This window comes from Fringilla coelebs (assembly GCF_963513975.1).
Source record: "Fringilla coelebs genome assembly, chromosome: 3".
Taxonomy (NCBI): Eukaryota; Metazoa; Chordata; class Aves; order Passeriformes; family Fringillidae; genus Fringilla; species Fringilla coelebs.
The window spans coordinates 105,365,533-105,391,175 of record NC_140030.1 but is presented as its reverse complement, the minus strand read 5'-3'; the positions used below and the strand labels follow the sequence as shown (position 1 = coordinate 105,391,175).

Genomic DNA, 25,643 nt, shown 5'->3' with positions numbered 1-25,643 from the left:
AAGGGATGGGGCAGAGCTTCCTGGGCCAGCTCCTGAGCCCGTCAGAGAGCCTCCTGGCTTGAGGTGAGAAACTCTTCTGCTCTCTTGTGGGCCTCCAAGGCTTTTATAGTGTAGACGTCCTGCGGAAGCTCAGACTTCCGGCGCAGCAAAACTTTGTCCTTCTTAATGTCTTTCAGCATCTACAAACAAATCAAAGGAGTCAGGAATCAGTAGCAAACCCTTCATGCCTTCAGCCTCTGACTCCAACTGCTCTAGGTTATGCTAGGTGGCACTGCAGCATACTTCAGGACAGGCTGAGAGCCAAACACAGACCAAAAGGACACAAGGAAGTCCCACTGGCACTTTTTCCAGAGTGAGAAGGTTAGATAAACTCCACTCTTCAAACTACAGGTTGATCTCTTAATGATGAGGGGTGAGAGTAGTGGCATTTACCTTCAGAAAGAGCCAGTTTTGGCTATGCTGATGTCCTGGCTGGAATGGGAGCAACTGTGAAAGGACTCGAGTCACCTACGCACCTGCACAGCCTCCGTCTCCACCGTTTTCTTCAGTAGCTGTATATCCTCTGCAGTCGGGGTCTCCGTTTCCATACAGCACACAGAAGGCAAGGGTAGAGGTGCATAATACATGGGGTACTGCAGACAACACAGACAGCTGGAGAGTCAGCACTCTATCCAACACCACACCTTCTCCCCCAGCATGCTAGCATGGCATGGCACAGTTCTTCCAGCTGCCTTCTCTGGCCCCCAGAAAGGCAGCAGGAGGGACACAGGCAGGGAAGAGTATCCTCTCCTCCCCTGACTCCCAGTACGCTGCATGTGCAGCTGCAGTTCACAGTGTGGTCCATAAACACATACATGCTCTCTATAGAGCAGTACTTTAGAGGTCAGTGCTACAGAGGGACAGCCTGATAAAATACTGACAACATTCCCAGGACACTGTTTTTTGAGAGAGACACACCACTGCGGCAGCAGTTTCCACAGGACTGAGATCAGATGCTGAGACCACCTGCTCTCATGGGCTGAGGAAGCAGGTCAATACCCCCAGCACTTTCTTGCCTCATTCATTCTAGGTCCTGCTGTCACTCACCTGAGGGTTCAGTCGAGCCAACTCCTCTATTTTCTGCCACATTTCTTCTCGTTCCTTCATCCTGAACCTTCCCCTGCACAGAGAGAGCGAGAGCAAGTGTGAACTCCTGGGGAAAGTGCAGCTTTCATTCACAGGATGATAAAAGGCAAGAGAAAGCAGAAAAGTGCAGGCAAGGGGAAGAGCTGCTCTGCCATTCAGAGACCCCTAATTCTACCTAATTCTAAATCTACAGGTGATGTGCGGCAAGAAGAGGGGACACACTATGGCTAGCAGAGGGTAGGGCAGGCATGCTCCTCGCTCACCTCAGAGCACAGGGTGGCAACACTGGGCTGCACTGGTACTTTTGGCCTGGCTTTGTGCTGCCAGGATAGAGCAGAGTGTCTGGTTTAATGCCAGAATGTCTGGGGTAACACCATAACACCAGTCTGGATTTCAAACACACATTTTCCTGGTGCTCTCCAGATGCAGAGGGACAAACTATATTTTCCAACAGAACTGGGTTTCCACTGCCCACTGTTCCCCCTCTCTCTAGCCATAACACACCAGAGAGCTGCCCAAACAGCCCAGGAACAGCTCTTGAACTTTGCAGAGATTTTGGCACACATGTGAAGTGACTGTTCAGCAGGGTCACTTATAAATCACAGGACAGTGAACGTTCACTGCAAACAGAGGTGAGCATCCATCACCCCTTGTTATTCTCTTCTACATTTTAAACATCTGCACTAAAATCTCTGCTTTATTTCTATTAACTACATGACTTTCATCCCAGCTACTAGTCTCTCTAGTGCCCTATGTATCCATGTTAAGGAAGTTCTTATACTCTGTAATGACATCACACTCTTGAAAGTCATGTAGGCTTAGAATGAGAATGAAGCTGCCAAGCAGCAGATTACTCCACCAGAAAACACAGGGTCACAAAAACACCTCCAGCAAACCAACCCCAAAGCACCCCAAATGAGTAACCCATTCAGGACAAGACATCATCTGCCCCAACTTCCTCACTGGTTTTCTAAAGGATTCTGATAATCCAAACAGTTTAAAGGTGTCTGGGGAGACTAGAAAGGTGCAGTCAGCCCATCTGCACTGAACAGCAGAGACAGCCTCACCACATGTTCCTGCAGAGTCTGTCCCTCATGATGATCCTGGCTGTGGCTGCAGCAGTGACAGGCCTGAGCTGGCATGTCACTTGTAGGCATGTTACTTAATTAAAAATGAGGCTAAGCCATAATCAGACCTCTCAACATCTGGTTGCAGCCTAACAATGAACATACAACTCTCTCCTTTTCCTGAGTTTGTTTGCACATGCAATCGTTCCCACACATGCTGTTTTCTAGTTCACAGTACAAGGTTTTCTGAAGCCTAATTAAGCACAGAGGCACTAGACAAAAAAAAAAAAAATCATCCTAACATGAGCAGAAAACTGCAGCACTACCCATCCTTTTATTGGACAGCACTGAGCTGTTTTGTTGAGCTTTTTCAGAACAATTCTCCATCAGTCACACACCAGTGCTGGGAACAGTCACCTTCAGCAGGCCAGTAGCTAAACAGGGAGAGAAAACTCCTGATGGAAACACTAGGTAGATCTTGTAGGAAATGTACTGTCACTGTAACTTAAAATATATGTGAAAATATTGGTGGGCTTCATAAATGCCCTAGAATGGGAAAAAAAAGAAAACTTGCTTGCTGTCATTTTAGATCCTAAAAAACCTTAGTTTCTCCATAAGCAGGTTACCCATCTGAAGGTCTGATTCATAAATCAACTTATTACTTATTATCGAGTTATTTACTCCTATTTCACAAAACAACAGAATGTACCCCAGAGTTCCACACCCCCAGCAAGGATTAGCTCTGCTCTCCCCACCAGCAGCCCTGGCTCATCCAGGAATGAGGAGCATTTTTTTACTATTTTATTTCACTAAGTCAGCAGAAAATAGATCAAAAAAAAAAAAGAAATTTCCTTCTCGCTTACTGGACTGACTCAGCTCACCAAGGCAAGCCATAGAAGCACCAAAATCAGCACAAGGCAGCAGAAAAAGTGGAGTTCTTTCCTCTTTACAGCATCATGGCACAGGTACTTGCTGAGCTCAGATTTTATCCCCACCATTCACTCTTTGAAACTGCAGGAAATATTCCATCTTTATCACTGGAAAATTAAAAGCATCCTGTGGCATGAAAGATGCATTATGCCCACTGCAGCAAAACTCTTCAGAAAAGCCTTTCTAAAGCAATAGATTCTACTGACATCACTACAACATTTATGAACTGGTAAGTATTTCCAAGGCAGAACAAAGCTGAGCATTCTCTATATGGCAATCTATTTGCTCATGACTCAGCAAACTCTGTCAACCTTTTCTAGGCTACCTGCTTCAGGAGGACTGAAAGGGTTTTTATCAGGACACACCTCATCCCCACTAATAGTTATGGCTAAGGAATCCTACTTTTTGACAGAATTACTTACCACCTTTCCATTTCCCCTCTCCCTACTGGCATCTACCATCTGTTACTGTACCCCAAGGAGACTTTAGGATGAGCTCAAGTTACTTGGCAAAAACCTCTTACTCACTTCTGCTTCTCTGCCTTGTATTGCTGTGTGCAGTCATCAAAAAGCTTTTGGTTCATCTCCATGAAGAGCTTCAGTGCATTGTAGATCAGCCCATGAATTGTCCTGCAAAGGAATGAGGAAAGGAGAACACGTCATGGTGGGCAGGTTCTTACACCTGAGCTGGCACCAGCAGCACAGACAGGAGGTAACAGCAGCAGCAACTCATTCTACAGTGATGTGACAAAAGACTCTCACACAATCCCAGCTCTTACCATGGCAAAATCCCTTCCATAAACACAGCAGGAACTGTACAACAGGGGGAAAGAGATGGAGATGAAAAAAAAGACCCTGGGACAGGCCTGCTGTGGTCAGACTAATGAGTGCAAAAAGACACATTAATGTGTTCATTTCTTGCAGTTAGAAGTGGGAAATGAAGGATGCTAGGGGCCTGTTCAAGGCTATTTTCAAGGGGATTTTAGTGCTTTCCACTGTTCACACCACATATACACAATGACTTTTTGGGGCTGCCAATATTTGGTCATGAGCTTTTCCAGTGAGCTGCCCAAAACACAGCCAGGAAGCAGCCATGAAGAGATGGGAACCAGCACACAGAATATCACAGAAGAAAAGTCAGCTCTGTGCCAGTGATTTATGGACAGCTTGCACTGTGTGTGAACTCCCTATGGGACAAAGACTCTCCTAGGGAATGAAAACAAGTGCTGAAGCTGTCTCTGAAATACCTGACCCAGAGGCAAGAGATGAGATTCAGCAGACTAAGCTCTGTGTCTCTACCAGCTCTGCAAATGGAATATTGAAGAGAGATGCAACCCTGCTGGACTTAAGGAGGCTGTCTCACTAAACAGATGAACTAGTGAAGGAAGAGGAGAATCTGAGGTACTCAACCTGCCCTGAGAAGATGTGTCTGTGGCTCAAAGACAAGGAGAAATAAGAGGAAAAGACTTTCAGAACTTCTTCTGCAATACCACTGGGAAGCAGACCAGAAAAGACAGGAACAGCAGAATCATGAATCTTGGCTGCTGCAGGGAACATGGAAATGGTGAAGGGTTTCAGACAAGAACATAAAGTCCTTTTCTGAGCTCTGGACTTGTCCAGCCTCCCCAGAATTAATTTTTAGCAATTCACTACAGGAAGTATGTTAAATCAAATTAATTAAACTTGAATTAACTAGGTAAGGAATTAAATGAAGAAGTCAGAAGAAAGGAAGTTGATAAGAGAACCATAAAACAGAGTAGCATCTAGGAATCAGACACAGGGGACAATATTTGACATGGACAGCTGCCCAGTTAGTTCTGGTTTCTCTGTTTTTCCTGTATGCAAGGAGTCAGGCATTGTATTAGCCAAGTTCTCTGGTCACAGAGAACATAAGGGTGGGAAATTAGTTAACAAGCAGCCAGAAGTCAGATGGAAAATCTACTGCACACTTCTGAGAGACTGGCAACATTAGTGATAGGCAGGTATCAAACTCTATGCAGACTCAATGGCCCCAAGGCTGACAAATGCAGGTGCCTCAAGCCTTGCAGAAGCAAGCCACTCTGGTCTGCTATGGCCCTTTTCCATGCTGTGCAGGGATGGCTGGGGGAAAAATTAGAGGACACTGAGAAGTTATATTCACATCCTAACAGAAGCTGTAACAGTACAGGATTTACAGGGTAAAATGCAGCTGCTGCTCCCTGGATGGAATGCTGTTGGCATGCTCCAGGATGGTTCCCCACAGACACAACCTGCAGCCACAGCCCCTGCTGAGGGGATGGAACAGAGGGTGGAGTGGAATGGAAACACTTCAGCCAAGTTCCCTTGGAGTCCTGGCAGGGAGGGAACCTCGATGGTGCTTTGCAGCTGATAAACTGCACAGGGCCTGTCAGCCACGGGAGATAGGAGGTGTCTTGTGGCTGAGCCAGGAACCGTGGTGAAATCACCCACCTCGGGTGAGCTCGGTTCACCATAACACAATTGTACTAACACACATCCCTTTCCCAGAATCACCCTCCTTGGATGAGCTCGGTTCACCATAACACAATTGTACTAACACACATCCCCTTCCCAAAATCACCCTCCTTGGGTGAGCTTGGTTCACCATAACACAATTGTACTAACACACATCCCCTTCCCAGAATCACCCTCCTTGGGTGAGCTTGGTTCACCATAACACAATTGTACTAACACACATCCCCTTCCCAAAATCACCCTCCTTGGATGAGCTTGGTTCACCATAACACAATTGTACTAACACAAATCCCCTTCCCAGAATCACCCACCTCGGGTGAGCTTGGTTCACCATAACACAATTGTACTAACACACATCCCCCTCCCAAAATCACCTTCCTTGGATGAGCTTGGTTCACCATAACACAATTGTACTAAAACACATCCCCTTCCCAGAATCACCCTCCTTGGATGAGCTTGGTTCACCATAACACAATTGTACTAACACAATCCGCTTCCCAGAATCACCCTCCTTGGGTGAGCTTGGTTCACCATAACACAATTGTACTAAAACACATCCCCTCCCTAAAATCACCCTCCTTGGATGAGCTTGGTTCACCATAACACAACTGCACTAACACACATCCCCTTCCCAAAATCACCTTCCTTGGGTGAGCTTTGTTCATTAAAACACAATTGTTCTAATACACATCCCCTTCCCAAAATCACCCTCCTTGGGTGAGCTTGGTTCACCATAACACAATTGTACTAACACACATCCCCTTCCCAAAATCACCCTCCTTGGATGAGCTTGGTTCACCATAACACAATTGTATTAACACACATACCCTTCCCAAAATCACCCTCCTTGGATGAGCTCGGTTCACCATAACACAATTGTACTAACACAATCCCCTTCCCAGAATCACCTTCCTTGGGTGAGCTTTGTTCATTAAAACACAATTGTTTTAATACACATCCCCTTCCCAAAATCTCCCACCCCAGAGTGTGACCACCCCTCAGGGGGCACATGCTCTGTGCTTTACTGATGACACCTGTGAGCAAAGTGAGAGAATTTTACACCAATCAGAAACAAAGGCATGTATGACTAAGAGTCACTCCAGCTCCACCTAAAAATAAAGAAATAGCATAAAAGTAAGCTGAGAATAGGAGTTAGTTAAGGCAGACTCCATTCTAACTACTGGGATCAGTCAACAGGCTGAACCCATCTTCTTCCCCTGTGGGTAAGAAATGTACTCTGCACACTGGATACTTTTACTGGGAATTAGAGCTTCTCTGAATTGCTTTGAATATGTTTTTGCATTCAGATACTTTCACTGGCAGTCCCTGAACCTTAGCCTGTCACAATTTTATGTTTATAAGGAATGTTATTCCATGAACTGTCAGTGTGAGTTCTTCCCAGGCATTGGCAGTCACCAGCAGCAGGGAACATAATCAAATAAAATGGAAGACCTGCTGAGTGGTTTCTCTTATGCTGTTGGCATACTTCCCTGAGTAAGTCAGTTGAACTGACCCAGCAGGACTGTTCAATGAAGGATCCCCCTAATGGGACACTGGCAGACTAGTTGGGCACAAGGGTCTTGGTTTTCCTGGGGTGCTGACAGAAAACTCAGAGGGTTCAGGAAATCTTTTTCCATTACACATGCTGATACCACTACCAACCCCTTGTCTCAGCAGCTGCTGCCACCAAGCACCATGCATTGTTGCACTGCAGCAGCATGCCCTGAGACTGCCAGTGAGTCAAACAATCTAGCAAGTGTCAGAGCATGGGGGAAAGACTTACTTGTTCCAGTGACTCTTGGAGTTCTTGTAGAGTGCTGGAAACATGATTGGGAGGATTTTGGCTGCATTATCGCTGATCAGGCTCATGATATATTCATTGTTCCAATAGTACAGCGCTCGCTCTGCCACCTGCAGCGGGAGAGAAAGGCATCCTTGAAGAGGCTCCTTCCAGTAACTCCTGTGGTGCACAGGGAAGCCACCATCCAGCCAAGGAGCCCACATGCTTCCCCACAGCACGGGGCTGACCTTCATGAACTTCTCTGAGGCCATTCATCCTTCCTTTACCTTAGCCTCTGCCAGACACTTTTCGCTTTTCTGGGACAAAACTCATGTTCTTGAATAGACAAGCCTACTGTCAATATACCCATGATTCCAACACGCTTTACAGAACACTTAAGGACAGTAGTGTCATCTACTACAGGTCCCAATTCAAATTAGCTCCAAGCCTTCTTCATTTCCTCAGACTGTCCTCTGTAAAGTTCCATTCCTCCCTGGCTTTCCCACAACAGAGTCTCTCAGGGCTTTGAAGCATGCTTCAGCCACCAGTCCAACAATTCAACCCCCTGATTTAGTAAAGGTGAAAATATGGAAAATCTTGGGGCAGCCATCCTGCTCTAACAAGACAAACGAGTCAAACAAGTTTCCACACAGTGACAGACAATGCAGGCTAATTTCTGCATTTAGTGCAAGCTTGAGAATGGCTTTAAAACCTAGAAAAAGAGACATCCAGACTCAGTTTTGCTTTCAGATAATGCAGAACTTGCTATATCCCCTTAATATTCCACACAAGTGAATGAAATGAAACTCACTTTGTGTCCACTTACTTAGCTTTTGGTTTTCAAGATCTGGTTAAGCTTTTTTCTGCCACATGAACACAGAATCCACTCAGAGAAAACTCATTCCCAGCAAGGTGCTCAGACTCACCAAGAAGTCAATTCCTAATTTTGCTCTTCAGACAAGCTGTAGACTGTTCAGCCTGACTGTATGGGACACCTTTGGGGCTAATTCTCTTAGGCTCTAAAGTGTTTGCACCTTCTCCAGGTTTCTCAGCATTGTTCTTCAGAGTTTGGCAGCAGATGAGGGCTGCTATCAAGTACAGGATATCTCTCCTCCAGCCTTTACCCTACTTTATTCAAGCTCCTTAGTTCCTTCTGGTATCTGGTAGCTGCCTCCACACCCAAAGGTCACATTAGTCCTTTGGTTCCCACCACCACACCAGTAATCCATGTCTAGCTGGTTTCAATCATGCTCCCTACACCTTTGCACAAAACTGATTTTTTTTACATACACGTGTGACCTAGACTGACCTTATTTTTGGCCTATAAACACATGACTTTGTACCTCTCTACACCCAAAGACAAACTGAAGCCAGCCTGCCTCACTGTGCAGTTACTCTCACTGGGAGATGGCTGAGTCATTTCTTCTTTAACACTCCACCTATACCTAGGTCAACCATGTGTTTGACCAGCAAGCTCTCTTCTTCCTGGGCACTCTTCATGGCAGTCCAGAACAGTGAGTGAAGAACACCTGCTAGGAGCTACTAGCAGGTCCCACCACCCTGTACATTTTAAACCTTAAGACAACCAACTACAGAGATGATATTAGCCAGCTACTACAACCAGTTTCCCTTCATTGGAAACAAAGAAGAAACAGACTCCAGCACTTCTCCAGCCTACCTCACTCTTTACTACCTGTGCCAGAATAAAACAAAGGACTTTCCCAGCACAGTGTCTTTGGTTGGCCTTTCTCCAATACTGCAGAGTGCTTTAACAGGGTGACCCTGGATGGATCTCCTCTGTCCTTGCTAGCCAGAACAGGAGGTGACAGAGCACCTGTGCTCCAGCCCCAGCCTGCTGCAGTACACAGTGCTGAACAGCACAGAGCAGCAGGAGAGGCTCCACAGATCTGCTCTGTTTTCTCTTTGGAGCTCTTGCTGTGGTTGTACTGAGGATTCTCACTGCTTCCCACCACGTGTCGCCCCAATACTCACCCTGGTCACACCTCCACGTGCCAAACACAAGCCCAAAACTGTGGTGTCACCCTCACATACCAAGTGGATTACAAGTCAGTGCTCCATCTCCTCCCTGAGCTGCAACCTACCTGGAAGTGTGGGCTGGAGACACATTTGGCCAACTGCCTGAACAAAGGTTCCATAACTTTCACAAACTCAGATGGCTCAATCACATCCAGGATCTCCTCCAGCTCATTTAGAAACATCACCTCTTTGGGACTGTGAGTTTTTGGCCAGAACTTCAGCAAGCCCACAATCACCTGAGTGGGAAGAGTACAGAGAGAGTTAGAGGCTCAAAGTCAACACCTGCTGCAAAATAAAATTTTAAGTGTCTGGTAACAACAGCAAGAGGGGAGGAAGTAACAGAACAGACTTTCTCAGTAAGTCAGGGTGGGTGATCAGTGAAGAAAGAAGACAAAAGCCCAAACTCTGCAAAGTTACACTCATGGCAGCAGCTCTCTCTAGGCTGCTATGGTTTCTTATTACAAGCACAAAGCTTACAATCATTTCTTATCCCCCACCACAGCTTAACACAGAAGGGTGAAACTGGAGTGGGCAGCAGCTGGCAGACAGTGCAAAGTAACCATAGAAGTTCAACTTATAAAACTGGAAATGCTATAGAGAAGTTCTCTGAAGAGTCATTATTCAAAACACTACAGAGCTTGAATACTGGGGAGAACCGAATAAATAAAGCAATGGATGGGTTTGGGACAAGGAAAGGAAATACTGCTTCACACAAAAGTAACTGGATTATAGAACTTATTCTTGCAAGACTTTGTAGAGACTCAGAGTTGAAACCGACTCCAGAATGGAACAGACAAGTTTATGGAGTTTACACCTATAATTAAGTATGACAATGCAAATGCAACTTCTGGCTGAGTAAAACTATTGCTTACAAGAATATGGAAGGACTATACCTCACTAGATTTTATTTATTTTTACTACTGCTTCCTGTCCTACCCATCTGCTTCTAGACACTATAAAGGCAGGATCCAAGATGCTGCAGACCTTCACTCTGTTGGAAGAAGAGATGCTTACTCTATGGACACTAGAGGCACACACAGCTGAGCTGCCCTTTCAAACCTCTGTACTTCAGCTACCTGATCCTGAAGTTGGCACTTGGGAAGTTCAGAGCAGCAGAGGGACAGTAGTGGGCAATGCAACAACAGGATTAGAGATATCTGAGCATTATATTTCTGCCAACTCAAGCCTTGAGAAACCAGCAGTCCATTATTCTCAATGTTTGTCATTATTCATGTCTGCCATTCAGGCAAGAGTTAGCTTCAATGACTCAGAAGTCACTTCACCTACAACTAAGGTGGTGTGGAGCCTGTGTTTGCTATTACTGAGCACATCTGAGGCCTTGCTCACCTAACAGTCTTTCAGACTGCTGTTGAAGCAAGAGCTACCATGTCAAGCCTTGCTGAGCAAGCTTCTGGGAGGCCGATTTGAGGCAAGTGTGAACCCAGGGAGCAATCTGGCCTCTTTCCAGCACTGCTGGTAACATCTCCCTGTGCATTCAGACTCTTGCTGACGCACAAGCCCTGTAATTCTTCCAGACTTCAGTAACAACAGACATCTTGGGGGTCTATTCAAAACCTTCACAAGCAAGGTGCTTCAACAGAACCCAGTTGTGGCAGTATGGTCTTGGTTGAAACACAACACAACATCCATTGAAGGTAGTGAAATTTGGTCATTCTACTGCTTTCCACAAGCACCAAGCCAGACCTGGGTCTGTAATCCAGGGGCCACTAAACAGTTATCCAGAAAAAAGTGATGAGCTACAGAGCTTTACTGTCTGAATAAGCTGCAAAGTGAAGCCTAGGAATATTGACAGATTTCTATTTCTCTCTTCTCCCTCAACCTTTGAGGTGCTTTGGCAGCAGGCTGTAGGACTGGATGTCAGCCACAGGAAGTACTCAGCATGATCAGGAAGCTACTTTAAGTGGTTTGTTTCAGAGTAGGCTTCTGGGAACATAGGAAATGGAAGACCCAGGTTTAAAGGAAAAGCTAGGAGGTCTGCTTCAGCACTGCTGGTGTCAGAGCTGGGGAGCCAGAAAGCTGAAAACAGCTGACCAGCTTCTACCCAGCACTGGCAGGCTCACCATGAGCACACACATTTGAGCCACAGAACAGAACGACCTTAGCCAGCATTACTCATTAAAACACTCACACTTTTGGTGCTCCCTGCTACACTGACAGAAGTGTGTGTTCTCTGCCCATCTGCTGTTTTGAGCCTGAGAAGCTCAGCTCTGTAGAAGACATTTCCTGGCCTATAGTGGGTGGAGAAACACTTGTCTCCTTCTTGCACCCTCTGCCAAGCTGGCATTTAGCCTGGTTAACACTGCAGGTTTGTGCAGACAGTAACTAGAATATGTGAGGTCACCACTTACACTGCTCACATTTTAGAACCTGCTGTTTCCCAGCACTATATCCTGAAGGTAAATGTGTCTACAACATGACTTAACTCTACAAAAGTAGCAAATTGATGCTAAAGCTGGAAGGAGAATACTTTCATGAAGGGACAGTGGCATGCCTAAGTAGATGTTGTGTCCCAGGTTCCTAACCTCATCCCCACAACTCTGCAGCCAACTCCAACAGTCTGGAGGAACTCTTACTATTTCAGGGCCTCCACAAGCTCTAGTTCCATCAGATGGTCATGTATTTTGTCTCTGCAGTATCCCTCATTAGCCAGAAGCTCTGCCCTGGAAGAACAGCTTGGTATCCTGTTCCTTCTGCTACACCAAGATCTGAAGCATAAAGGAAGATTACAGCCCACCTTCCTGAAGCTTTCAGGAGAGAATGCTAAAGGCTTGCACATGAGCAGTACAGCCCCTTCTATCCCCAGGGAGCCAAGCAAACCCAGTAAACAATACCACTGACTCCCAGCCTCTTTACAGCAAAGGTGAAAAAGGCTGCTCTAAGGAAGCTGTGAAGCTTTTTGGGACTTGACTGTCACACAGAAGTGAAGCAAGATTACTCACTGGCTCTGTCAAGCTGCTGTCTTTCTCCAAGAACTGTACAACACAGTATGCCAGCTGTAGGAAAAAAACATGGCAAGATTAGAGCTTCCTCAAGTGTACCCAAGTGCTACCATCTCCTAGGCTGGAAGTAACACCATGCCCATTATGTTGCAGCTCTAAACAAATCCAGTTTACCAATGGCAAGTGAAGACTTTAAGACCAAGCAGGCAGGGCCTGAACTCAGGACATTTGTGCAACTCAAGGGACAAAACTTCAGTCACCCAGAGCAGTCCACAGCCAACACATTCAGATGAAAGCACAGCTGCACACAATGTGAAGAGCAAACCAGACACAAAGCCCTGCCCCACAGAAATAGGGCTGAGAGAACAGACATCTCTAATTAGTACCCGTATTTTTTCACTTCCTATCCCAAGTTCTCATCTTCTCTATTCTTCTGTTATGTACTCAAAATTGGAAGAAATTAATCTCTAAACCAATCTAGCAGAGTAGCATGCTAACCTCTCCACATATCTTAGTGGTGACTAATAGCTGATACACCACATGCACAGGCTGATGACTGCAGCTAGGAAATTTACCTCTCTGGTTTCAGCAGGCCCCCAGTATTTCACAAGATTCCAGCACAGAAAGACCAAGCAAGCCACAGCATTAAGACACTGGGAAATCTCAGGATACCCTCCCACAGTTCAGTGGCACAGGCCCAGACAGCACAAGAATGGAACAACCACTTTAGTATGGGACTAGTGCAGAGCCCAGAACATCTCACAGCAAGAACTTTGTACAATGTGGCCTCGTGGACAGCTATAAACAATTAGTTTATAAACTAACATAAATATATAGAGCTTTTAACAGCTAGAAGCTTTTGCAGAATCCCAATCTGCCCTTGAACTTGAAGCACTTCTCACCTGTGGATGGTACACACTGAGAGACTTCACTTTGTGCAGTGGTAACAAGACTCTGATGAGGAACATCTTGTGCTCTTCCTTCAGAGGCAAAGCAAACCCATTGATTATGCTGAGAAGAAACAAGAGTCTTGTTAAAATTTTGACCCAGCAGAAATACAGTGCCTCTCACCTGACAAGACACACTAACTCTCATCAGCCCCTTGAGGAAGCACCCACCAGAAGTGTGGTCACTGCAGCCCAGCCTGCACACTGAGCTCAGTGAGAGTGTCCTTGGCAGGCACCACAGGAAAATGCCTCTGATGGAGCCTGGACTGTGCTCTGTCCCTGCCAGACTGAGCCCACACACACTTAGGCAGAACCTCAGGGGAAGGCCAGCACGGAAGGAGCTCAGTGCTTGAGCTTTGTGCATCACAGAACAGGAGGATGGCAGCAGAACAGGGCCACAAACAGAAGGGAAGCTGAAACCTGGGAGAAGGCAGCCCCTTGCTAAGGCTTCTCAGAGCTGTGAGGAGCTCTGCTCTTTCACCCTGCTGAGGAAAGCAGGCAAGTGTGACTGGACTCAATAAAGAACAGGAGACAGATCTGGGGAGGAGAAGGCTACCACTGCATTTATCAGCACACTGGGGAGTACTTCATGCTCTGTCAGACAGATTCTCTGGAAGCGGTGCCTCCTGCAAGGACTGCTGAAGGAAGGCACTGCCTCTTCACACAGCACACTGGGCTGGGAGGCCACTCTCAGAATGGGCCCTCTGGGACTCCCAAAAGTGGCCTTACCTTCCCAGGATCTCCAGTAGCTCTGCAATCCCATTGTGGTGTTCTGTTTCATAGATGAATCTAAAGAGAAGGATGAGAAGTCACTGCCAAATGCTGGATACAGTTTGATAAGCAAGAGGAAGGAAAAATGCTGGAGACAGGGAGTCTAAATGGTACTAAGAAAGACCTCACCTGTAAAATATATTATTGATCTGCCTCCTCACATATGCTCTCAGACCCAGGAACTTCCCATAGATCCTGTGCAGAATAGTTTTTAGGAAGTCTCGTTCTCTGGGATCTTCACTGTCAAAGAGATCCAGCAGCTGTGGGGAGAGAAATTCAGTCAGTGCCTTCCTGTCTGGGCAAAGCTACCAGCAACACTGGGCACTGCTCCTGTGTGGCAAAAACAGCCCTTTCAGCTGAGTGATGCCTTCAGCACCCTGAGCACAGTGGTCATTTCCCTGAAACATGTGATCTCCTAGTCACAAGCTGGAACCATCATCATTTCTTTCACCTTCAGAAGCACAGTGATGACCTGCACATTCTACAAAGCTGCACATCCCAAGATTTCCCCTGCAAGGCCCCCATGCCCCTCTCCATCTGTACAATGAGTTATGAGTTCCAGTGACTACAGCTTACACACAGTCTTGCCCTGCCCAGAAAATTCTGTCTGCTCATTCAGGACAAATAAAGAAAAGTCACATCATCAAGCACCAAAATGTGCTGCAGGTCCTTCATAAAGGTGGTGCACAGTGGCAGGGGCAGCAATTACTTACAGATAGCACAAACTTCTGGTCAATGTATTTCTTGGCTACATTTGGTTGAAAGTCAGGCGACTCCAGGAACCTGAGGAAGAACTCATACACCAGCTGTCAGGGGAAAAGGAGAAATTACTTAGAAATCTCCCTGTCCTCTCACCAGTGTTTACTTCAGATTTTATGTTTTCCTTCTCCTTAAGGATCCATGGAAAGGTTGGGAAGCCCAAACAAGAGCATAAAACCCAGTGTTTCCTTACGCAGTGGGATCAACTCAGCCCTTGCTTTAATGGGCAGGGTCTCTGGTGGCACATAACTGCCCAAATCTGTGTGAGATCTCATCACCTCAGGTCCCCCAAAGATAACATCCACCTACTCAGATTAAGACATTAGGCCTGGGAAACTCCTCTACCATCTTCAGCACACGTCCCTGGAGAGATCAGAAATCTCCAGAGATGGCAAAGGCTCAGACTCACTGGACGCCCTTGAGACATGCCAAGGAATAACAGAAGAGCAGAGAAATGAAACAGACCCCAGAAAAACATGCAGTGTCCTCTGCCTCCTGGGTACTGACTCAAGGTTGGCTTGGCCTCACTAAGCCAGGAAAGCTGCATGCTGTGTCCCACTTGGAAAACAAAGGGCAGCTTGCTTTAAGAAGGCTGTCAGTGCTGAAACATCAACTTCTGGTCCTCCTGTTCTCTGAGAGGGCTGAGTCCACTCTCATTTCTCCTAGTGGTTCTGAGAGGCCACTAGGCCAAACAACATCATTGCATTTGAAAGGTCTGACTTTGGAATTGAAGGGATGATAGGACCATGCATATACAGGTCGGGCCTAGCTGCCAAGGACAGCAGTAAAGAAAAAACTGAGGTGCTGACCAAAAACCTCAGCATTCAGCTGCCACAAATCCATGCTGGCTGCTGCTGACTCAATTCTGAGAAACAAATGCTACCTAGCATTCACAGCACTCTGTGGTGCTGAGGACATGCTATTTCTATCAATGCTCACATCCCTATGTCAACTGCAGCAGTGAGAAGTGATTAACCACTGCTGCAGATTGACATCTTATTTCTTCTCTCTGTATTTTCTGCTTCATCCTGCAGTACCTGCCTCTTTTTCTGCCTTTGTCTGCTTGACAACACATCCCTGTGCAAGTGCCTCGAGCTTTCCTCCCAACTTCTACTGCTGAGCTCTGCTAAACCATGCTCACTTGTCACTTTCCTAACCCTTTTTACCTAGTCTGTCTAAAGCCATCTGCAGGTGAATGTTACACAGAGGCATCAGCCAGTTCCCAGCACACCCTTGCTTCCTGCACTACCTAAGAGCCACCTCAGACCCCCAGGTGGCAGGCCTGGTCTTTCTCCAGCAACCCTTGCAGTGAAGCAGCAGTGGCAGGGATGGCAGCCTCTACACGGACTCTCAACATCCTGGAGATAAATTCACCAGATTTATATCCCCCACTGCTCCTCACCTGAAGGTGTGGCCAGGCAGCCTCTAATGTAGGCTCATCTTCTTCAGGGTCAAATTCTGCTCCTGTGGGATTGGATGATGGTGGGAGTGTCCGGAAGAGGTTCACTGAAAACTGAGGTGAGTGAAAAAGTTGCATGAATGACATTTTGACATCTCACAATGGTCCTCCATACAGCAAATCCTTCACTGCAGTGCCACACTGTGATTTGTCACAGCTGTGCCCACACATTGAGCCCTTCCTGCAGGCTGCAGGGCTACAGCCTGCACAGGACCTCCCCAAGTGCAGTCTGTGCCAGAGACAGGAGCTTCCACCTCTCCCCAGAGCAGGCACTGTCACTAGCACCACCCCCACACACACTTCTCTTTCTGGAGGTGGGTAGATAAGGAATGGGTAGGACTGGGGTCACACTCCCCTCTGACAAATCCCCATCCCCTCCTCCTCCCACACTTCCCTATTTCTTTGGCACACAAGCCACACAAACACTGGCTCCACGCCCTACCATGATAACAGCTTCAGGATAGATGGCCTCGGTGACAACATCCCGGTTGTGTGTGATGTATTCCACCATCTCATTGAGACCTGCTCGCTTCACCTCCTTGAACTTCAGGTCACTGAGGGGGTCAGAGATGAAGTCAAAAAGAACGCAGCACTGCCGCAGCTTCTGGATGAAAAGCTCTTCTCGTTCGTGGGGAGGAGCATCTGTCAGAGAAAGCAGGGACATCTGTCCTTGCAGACAGGCACATCACCTTCCTGCTTTACCCAGGCAGCACTGTGCTTTGCTCCCTGTGGTTTCCCCCTCCCCTGTCACATTGCCCTTGATGTTGGAGGGGAAGAGGCAGAGGCAGTGTTATCCCTGCTTGGACATGGCACAAGGGAGGCAGAGATGCTGCCAGACCTCTGAAGCAGCTATCCCATGAGGGGAGTTCAAATGTGGTAGCAGTTTCTAACCTGATAAGCATTGATCTCTTCTGTGTACAGATTACACTGAAAAAGGAGCTCAACCAGCTCCAATCACAGAGCAGTGGCAGGCATGTCCTGCACTCCAGAGACACAAAGGGAGCTGGGCGGCACACACTGTAGCCTAACCCTCCTGCCAGAGAACAGGGCCAGGGTAGCAGGAGCTGTACATTAACACATTCTCTTTTTGATACAACTGGAAACTACACACCGCCTCGGCCTTCCCCAGAGGCATGTCTGTGTCTGTGAGCAAGACCCAGAAATGGCTCTGCCTCAATGACTGCTGAAAATGCTTTCTCCTTGTCCATACTCATGTTTAATTGCAACATAATGTACACTAAGTGCTAATACTAAGCTGCCCTAACGTGGACAGGTTCAATTGCACTATCATAATTTGCAATGGAAACACACTGAGGAGGAAGCCTGGTCCTTCCCCAGGAATGGGTGGATGTAGGAACCAAGGACAACCTGCACCAAGGTCTCTGCACTTTACCACCTTCCTGCCCAACCTGCTGAAGAATCTGAGCCAATGCTCAGTACATAGAAGAAGGTTTAAATACCTCAGCTGGGAAGGTAAGTATGAAGTTTGCATTGAGAATACTCTGATTATTTTAGACCATCCATCAATTCTCTATGTGCTAACAAGCCAAGCACCTTTCCCAGAACCATCCTTGCTGCACTGCCCATGTAACTAGCTGGAGAAACTGCAGCTTGCCATGCAGGTCACTTCCACCCCACTGCCTCTTTACCTTTGAGGGCTGGGAGTTTTTGCAGTTCCCGGTTTTTGCTCAGATTGAAACGGGAAGAGCTGTGCCGGCGCTCCTTCTTCACAATCTGGGGTCCCCCTGAGTACTTGATTTTGTTCAGCTGGGTTGGGGGGGGAGCACTGTTACTGGGCCGCTTATTTGAAGTTGGCTGCTGCTGTGGCTGTTGCTGTGGTTGCTGAGGCTGCTGCTGAGGCTGCTGGGCCTGGTGAGGGAGAAAAAACAACTCAGAAGCTTTTACCTACAAGCCTCATAAGCAGATGCCATCAGCACCTTCTTGGAATGAAGAAACCAGGCAGGTTTTTCACTGTTGCATTTGCAGTTGAGAGCATCTCACCAGCTCTAGAGCTGCTGGTTGCCTTTGCAGCATACCTGCAAAGTAAACATCAGTTTCACTCATGTCTGCAAGGTACCACAGAGGAGCCTCTCGGCACAGCCAGTGCTATGGATGTAGAAAGCAAAGTCAAATCTTGTGACAAAATTACATGAAGCAGAAATAAGAACTTTCTGTGCTCCAAACAGAAATCTCAGTGTGCTGCTGTCTCTGCAGCACTCCATACAACACACAACGAGCAAGTTTAGAAAACCAGCAATTTGCCTCCTTGTCCTTGTGCAGGGAATCACTCGTGAAAAAGCAAAGCATGTAGTACAGGGCAGACATAAAGGCCTTGGAAAGGCAGTAGTGAAGACCATGACAATCACTGCCGCATTCATGCTCCAAGAGCACCTATAAACCACATGGATCATACACCCAAACATACACAACCTTAGATCCCAGGCTGTGGGCTCTCTCAGCCCATCCTGGCTGCTCTCTCCCATCTCTGCCTCACTGCTGTCTGGACTTCTGAAGATGGGCTTTTCCCACATCACTCCTTTCAGCCACACAAACTCTCTGCCTGCATTCTCCTCTCCCACTGCACTCTTGTTACACTGCACTAACAGAGGTACTTGCTCGTGTTTAGCATGTGACCAGAAACTCAAGCCAGTGTTTGCTCAGCTCACCTCTCTTCTGACCTTGCTGAAGCTCTCTTGGTTCAAGTCCTACTTAGACCATAATGACTCAATAACTGACCCTTTAATTTCACACTGACCCAACCTGTGGAAAAACTGAGACAAAAGAGGGCAACATCCTGCCAGGAAGCAGAAGGATTAGCTGGAACCAGCACCCAGCCTACCCTGGCTGTGCTGCATGAGCCACCTCCTTCCTGCAGGTACATGAAGCCAAGGAGTTCCAGGATGAACCTGATTAGGATACAGCAAGAACAGCACAATGGATGGGGAGCAGAGGTGAGTGAAATTCTTGGACATCACCTTCTTCATTCCCCATAATTCTCAGCTGCCACATAGAGCACAGCGCTAGGAATGCAGACCTCACCAGAACAGTGACCAGCAGTGTTTTAAGGGAGTGCAGAAGCTCAGCAGAGCTCGCCACCCTTCAGATAGCCAGTCTCTTCCTGGCTGAGCTGCAGCTACTCTGCACAGTCCTCTCTCTGAACTGGTTTCCAAAGAGCTACAGCACAGCACTACAGGGCAAGAGCAAGAGTTACTGTACCAGCAGCATGTGGGAAGGCAGCAAGGTAGGAACAGGGAAAGCTGTGTACAAGGAGATGCTGCTCTACAGATTGGGATCTGTAGAACAAGTGTAAAGACTCCCCGTGGACAACAGGGCCTAAGGCAAAACATAATTTTTTTTTGCCAAGCCATTACTTTGAATGAGAAATCAGAAAAATTTTGGTTCTGGTCTGGCTCTATTTGAAGGAAATCTTGAGTGGTTCTGTAACAAGCTCAGCTCTAAGCCAAGGTGGGGGGAATACAACAAGATTTGAACTCTCTACAGTTTACATTTGTTTCAATTCCCTTCACAGAGCAGTGTTGTCCCATGATGAGAGGAGGGAGCCAGATGAGCTTGTGACAAAAACTGCAGTGTCTGCCAAACAAAGCAGGCCCAGACTACAAATTGGAGGCAACTTATCCTAAAGAGTAGTCTCTGCTCAGTTAAGCCAGGACAAAGCCTTGCTGGCCAGCCTCCAAGACTGAAAAGTTCATTTCTCACCCTGAATATTTGGTTATCAGGGCAATGTGAGCCACTCAAAATATTATCCAGATGCCTTTGGGAACCCTTGCCTCTGCATCACTCTCCTTCCACAGGGAAGAAGGGAAAAATGTGAATGCTGAGCCACCACAGAGCAAAGATGGTAGAGAGAGAAGCAGAAGATGCACTGGTGGCCTCCCAGGCAACACTGAAGGAAGCAGGACACGTGGGCCCTCCTAGCTGATAGAACATGCCTGGGTACTCCTCACCCACCCAGAAACACCACAGGCAAATGTTCAGAGCATGGTGTGTTTAATGCATGTGAACAGGCTGCAGTAGGGGGCTGGAAAAGTCCACCAGTCTTCAACAGTCCACAGTCTTCAACATCTTGCAGCAAGAGAAACAAAACAGTTTCAGGTTTAGCTGCCAGCTATTTAAGAAACAGCCATGCACATGCAGAAGTCCCACAGCTGAGACTGCTAGGGAAAACCTGATGGCTGGAGAGGTCAGATATACTCATATGCTGCAGTGCTCAGAGGGTTTATGCTGGGCTGCTTGTACAGGCACTTTCTGGGATCAAGCTGAATTCCTGCTTTCAGGAGGTGCTTCCTGTGGCAGGCCTGCTGTCCTGCTGCCTTCAACACCTCCTACCTTGGCCAAATGAAGCAGTAGAGGCTTATTTTAAGTTTCCTAACACTTCTCAGAAGTTTCCATCCCTGAAAACACAGGAAAATATTGAACCTGAAAGCTTTTCTCTTCGTGTACAGACTCCTTCCCTGCTACCGACACCAGCCAACTGCTCCATGGCTACAGGCACCTCCCTACCTGAGCAGGCTCAGCCCCCTCCCAACAAGCAGGGCTCACACACCATGACAAAGCCAACAGCTTGGGGGACACTGTTTGCTGTGCCTGTTACACTGAACATGCTGAAGTGACCAGAGAATAGCACAAGGTGTTTGCACCAAGCACAGTGGGGTAGCCCCACTTTCCCCACTGCAGTGGAGCAGCTCCTTGTGCCAACAGGACAGGCCACCCCTAAATGAAACTGAATCAGAACTCCTGCACACAGGCTCCCTTCCTCCAGAGCACTTCCTCCCCACTGGTTCCCACCACCTCTCCTCCTAGTCAGGAACTTGCCTGCACAAGTCAATGAGCCCCAGGCCCTGAGCTTGCTCTGTGCCATTCCTCTTCACCCCAGAGAACAGAAATCCTCTTCCCCCAGCCACCCTGAGCTGTGCTAGCTCCTCCTGCTCTCCCCTAGCCATGCATGACCTCACCTCTGCAGGCACTCCTACTGCAGCTGGGTGCATCGCCACTCGGGAAGCCCTTTCTGCCTCACTGGTCCCTTGAGCATCTCCTGCTTGCTAAGCTTCCCAGCCCAGATCTGCTCTCAGCTCCTCCTCCTCAGATGACTCTTCCCTTCCCATCCCTCAAGTCAGTACCTGCTCTCTTTGTCTGCTGTAAAACAGCTTCCCTATTAAAATGAGGCTCTCTGCCTCAGAAGTAACACGAACACACTGTAATGCCTGTCTCTGAATAATGAACTCCAGGTACTGCAGTAACAAGCCCCATGGAGATATGTGCAAAACATGAAAATACAGCAGCTCACTGAAAAGGTACACCCTCTCCCAGAGCTGCAAACCTCATCAGCAAGGCTCCAAGCTGCCCTTGAGGCTGCAGAGCAACTCCCATCTTTACTGCTGCTAATGCCTGCTCCCACTTCCAGGTCATTAACTCTTTTCCCTACCCAGCTGCCTCTCCCAGTCTTTCTGGCCAGGAGGAGTAACTCTTTCTCATCCTCTCATTCAATGCTGCCTTGGTCTCTGACATTATTTATTTTTTCCTCCTTAAATAGCTACACAGAAATTCTCTGCATTCACATACTCATCGTGTTCCAGAGGGACTGAATTAAACATACCTTTCATTTCCCACTCCCTGCTCTCATGTTTTACTCCGCTGCTCCTTGTCTCTTCCACAGCAAACTGCCCCCCCAAGCCAGGGGCTGGCCAAGCTCTGCTGGCTATTCACATCAGAGAGATGCTCATCTTGGAGTAAAACTAAGAGCACTGCAGAACCCCTGTACTTAAGAGAGAATCCAACACTTGGCTTCCATTGTGGATGTGCCTGCTTTTCAACATATCTGCCCCTCCAGATCAGCTCCACTAAGAGCTCCCTTGCTGCAGAGAACAAAGCACTTTGCTTAGGGGGCTCTGGACTGGCTCCTACCCTCTCCATCTCCCTCCACAGAGATCCTCACAGGAGCTCTTTGTCCACTGCATTTGCCCAGATCCAACAAAATAGAGCTGCTCTGCAACAAGCTTTACTCATCCCACCAGCTAGACAAGTTGCCTGCAAAACAAATCATAACTTTCTGGTACCAGGATAAATTAAAGTTGATTCTTTCCCCTGCTCCATGGAGCATGGTGTGAGAGAGAAAAGCACAAACTGGAAGAGGGCTGCCCACATGCTGCTCCTCTGCTGCAAGCCCATTAAGCATCTACTGAGATATGAAGAAAAAGTAAAGATCTCTTTAGTGCACCCAATTTTCACCCTAGAACAGGCAACCAACCAACCATAGCTCCACAAGGGAATTCACAGGGCATGAAACTCTCACAATGGCAGCAGAAGTATCCAGGCTGGGCTCAGCCCATCAACCCCACCAGACAACACCACTCCCAGCGTTTCACAAGTCAAACCACCTCTTGCTTCTGACATAAGGAAGTTTTGCTCCCAGCACACATTACCTAATTCTTCGCACATTGTGAAAGTCAAAATACCTTTCTGTGTTTCTTGAAGAGCAAGAAAATCGCATTCAAAGTGGTATACATTTCTTCTTATCAAGCAAAGGGCTCTCTTCCATTCTGCAGCAGAGTACTCCAGAGATAGGAAAGCACCAAGAGGGAACAAACTTCACTGCAGACTCAACAGAGAAAGGAAGAAGAGACCTGTGGCAGTATACACTGCAGAGGTGTCTCCTTTCTGCTCTGCTCTCTGTTCCTATGATCAAAGGAGACGGCTTTCCATCTTAAAGGAGGGCTGGATTTCGTCTGGAGTATGAGGAAGTGGCTAGGTATGTTCTGTGGGAGGGAATTTTAGACACATCACTTCTAAGTTTCTCCTGCACCCAGGCAAATATTACATGCCATTTCAGGTCACAAAAGGAACCCTGTCACCTGTGACATTCTTCCCTTCTTACTGCACCACTTGTAACCAGGAGAGCAGTGCCACAGCCACTGCTGATTTGGATGGGCACATCAGAGTGACCTGCTTTATTGGCTATCCATTGCAAGACCCAGACTTTCCTACACCTTTCCAGAGCTGTGAACTCAGCAAAGAGTTCCACATAAATAAAAGGTAAGTCTGACCCCATAATGCCAACGCAGGAGTTCTCTCACTTCCTTGGAGTCTGCAGGCAGCTCTCCCACCAAGCTGTTTTCAGCTGCATACACAGAACAAAACAGATCAAGGCAAAGGCCAGGATGGAGGATCTACAAAACTGCTGCCTGCTCCAAGGCACACAAAGTAAGACTGATTCCTTGCTGGCCACATGGCAGGTTAGGCGTGAGAACAAAACTGAGTGGTTTGTGGTAGGTTTATTTTCTGAGGCTCTGCAATGCAGATCTATTCTTTGGAGCAGACTCTAAAGTAACATTGTCTACAACCATGCCACTGTACTACACATTTCTTCCTAGTCTTGATTAGCCCTACATCTCTCCCATACCCCACCCTCCAAATGACAAGTGCAATGTGTCCCAGACAAGACCAGAGCACACAAGCTTCTATGGATGTAGAAGTGGCACAGCTTGTTTGCCAAACCGGGGCATTAAAATAAATAAACCACATATACATGCATGCTTCCTCAGATGTGTATAACATTCTTCTGAGACAATTCTCAAATTCCACAACCACTGCCTGAATGCCAGACAAACTCAGGACTACCAGAAAAGTTCCACTGAACACAACTTTGTGCTAATTCTAAGGACAGCTTATCATACCATTATATTCTGCTGAGGCCATTCTAATGTATCTACCTGGCAACACCCAAATTGAGAGTGAGACTGCACATCTGGGAATACAGACTGTGTCTTCTTGTGAGGAATGCTGCATTCAGCAACAAGGCTGTTATACCAAAAGAGAGCCATTTAATCTCTAGCAGTTCTTTCTTTCAAGTGTTCCTATCCATTACTTTCTAATCTCACTCCTCCAGAAAATGCCTCAGAACAGATCTTTTCCCATTGCTTCTCACTACTTTCCCACTCTGACACAAAGTGACAACAGAGTTGATGGCACTTTGCTCTGACAGGAGCAAGGAGGCTGCTCCCATCTGCCAGGCTTCCACCTCCTTGACAATCATGGCATGTCCCTTTCTGCAGCCAACTTTGCCATGCCTTGCCCACCTCTGTGAGCACCACTTGCCCTCAGCTTTGAGCCAAATGTCTTTTTGCAGGTCTGTAGGGTATGAGACTCATCCGGTCTCATCCATAGTCATTGTTCCTTTTGGGACAATTTTCCTTCTCTGACTTCTTAAGATCCTGGTGGACATGTGTTATCTGGTGGAAGCAGCTAAAATGAAAGATTTAATTCCTCCCCAAAGATGAGTTTGCACATGCACACTGCTGCACCCAAGGTGAAAGCCTTACCTCTTCCGAATTCTCTGCCCCACCATCCTTCCCACTACTGCTGCTGCTGCTGCTGCTGCTGCTGCCAGGCTTTGTAGTGCTTTTGGTAGACTTTGGAGACTCCTGAAAGGATGAGAACACATTCAGAGAAAACTCCACCTTGTTCAGAATTTTAGCATCTCTCTGCAGAGCTCAGGTGTGAGCTGCCACAGACCACTCCTGCAGCACGCCCAGCTCCGGACATCCACTCCCAGCCCTTTCTCCCTGGGAAAGGCATCCCGAACGGCTCCCGCGGCGGCTGACGCCCAGGGCGAGGCCAAGCTCCCAAGCCCAGGAGCGATGCTGGCATCTCCCGTCCCGGTCACCGCAGGCTGACCCCGGCGGGGTACCGGCGGGAGACAGGGCCCTGTGCCCACCCAGCCCTTCCCCGGGGCGCGGCCTCATCGGAGATATGCGGTGCCAGGGCACCCACAGCCCCGGCCCAGCCGTCCTAGGCGGCGGCAGAGGCGGATCCGGGCCCTCACCCCGCCGGCGGCGGGAGCGGCGGGGCCGGGGCGTGGGTGCGGCCGTACCTCCCCCACCGGGAGCATCCCCGCGGCCGGCGGAGCGCGCAGGGCGGGCCGGGCCGGGCCGGGCTCGCACGGAGTCACCGCCGGCCGCCCCTCACACCTTCCCGCCCGCCTCCCCCGGGCCCGCGCGCGCCCCCGCCGCCCTCCTGCGCCACCCGACCCGCCCGCCGCGGGCGCGCGCCCGCGCCCCCGCCCCCTGCCGGCCACAGCCCCGTGCGCGCCCCCGCCCGAGGGCTGAGCCCAGGGAAGGCCGCGCCGGGGAGGGGCGGCGGGAGCGAGCCGTCGGCCGCCGCGCCGCGCGCGGGAGCTCCCCCGGCGCCGCCGCCGCCCCCAGGGCCGCACCTTCTCCTTCTTCAGCTTGTAGGGCATGGTGAGCGCCGGCCCCCAACCGCTCCGCGCCCGCCGCCGCCGCCGCCGCCTGCGCCCGGGCCCGGCCGCAGCGCCCCGCTCCCA

General features: G+C 48.3%; 1 protein-coding gene across 2 annotated transcripts; it reads right to left on the bottom strand.

Moving 5' to 3' along the window:
• Nucleotides 1-14: 14 nt before the first annotated feature.
• Nucleotides 15-25,643, bottom strand: PPP2R5D (protein phosphatase 2 regulatory subunit B'delta). 2 transcript variants are annotated; one of them, XM_084201523.1, is made up of 16 exons: nt 25,533-25,643; nt 24,643-24,744; nt 17,956-18,175; nt 16,749-16,948; nt 16,250-16,360; nt 14,802-14,894; nt 14,218-14,348; nt 14,047-14,106; nt 13,273-13,381; nt 12,371-12,424; nt 9,476-9,646; nt 7,377-7,504; nt 3,650-3,751; nt 1,087-1,159; nt 516-632; nt 15-179 (listed from the first exon to the last, which is right to left on the bottom strand). In XM_084201523.1, exons 1-16 carry the CDS (start codon nt 25,557-25,559, stop codon nt 42-44), a joined length of 1,836 nt encoding a protein of 611 aa, XP_084057649.1. In that variant the 5' UTR covers nt 25,560-25,643; the 3' UTR covers nt 15-41. The 2 variants fall into 2 exon arrangements, with proteins under 2 accessions (XP_084057649.1, XP_084057650.1); XM_084201524.1 differs by lacking the exon at nt 25,533-25,643 and adding an exon at nt 25,194-25,296.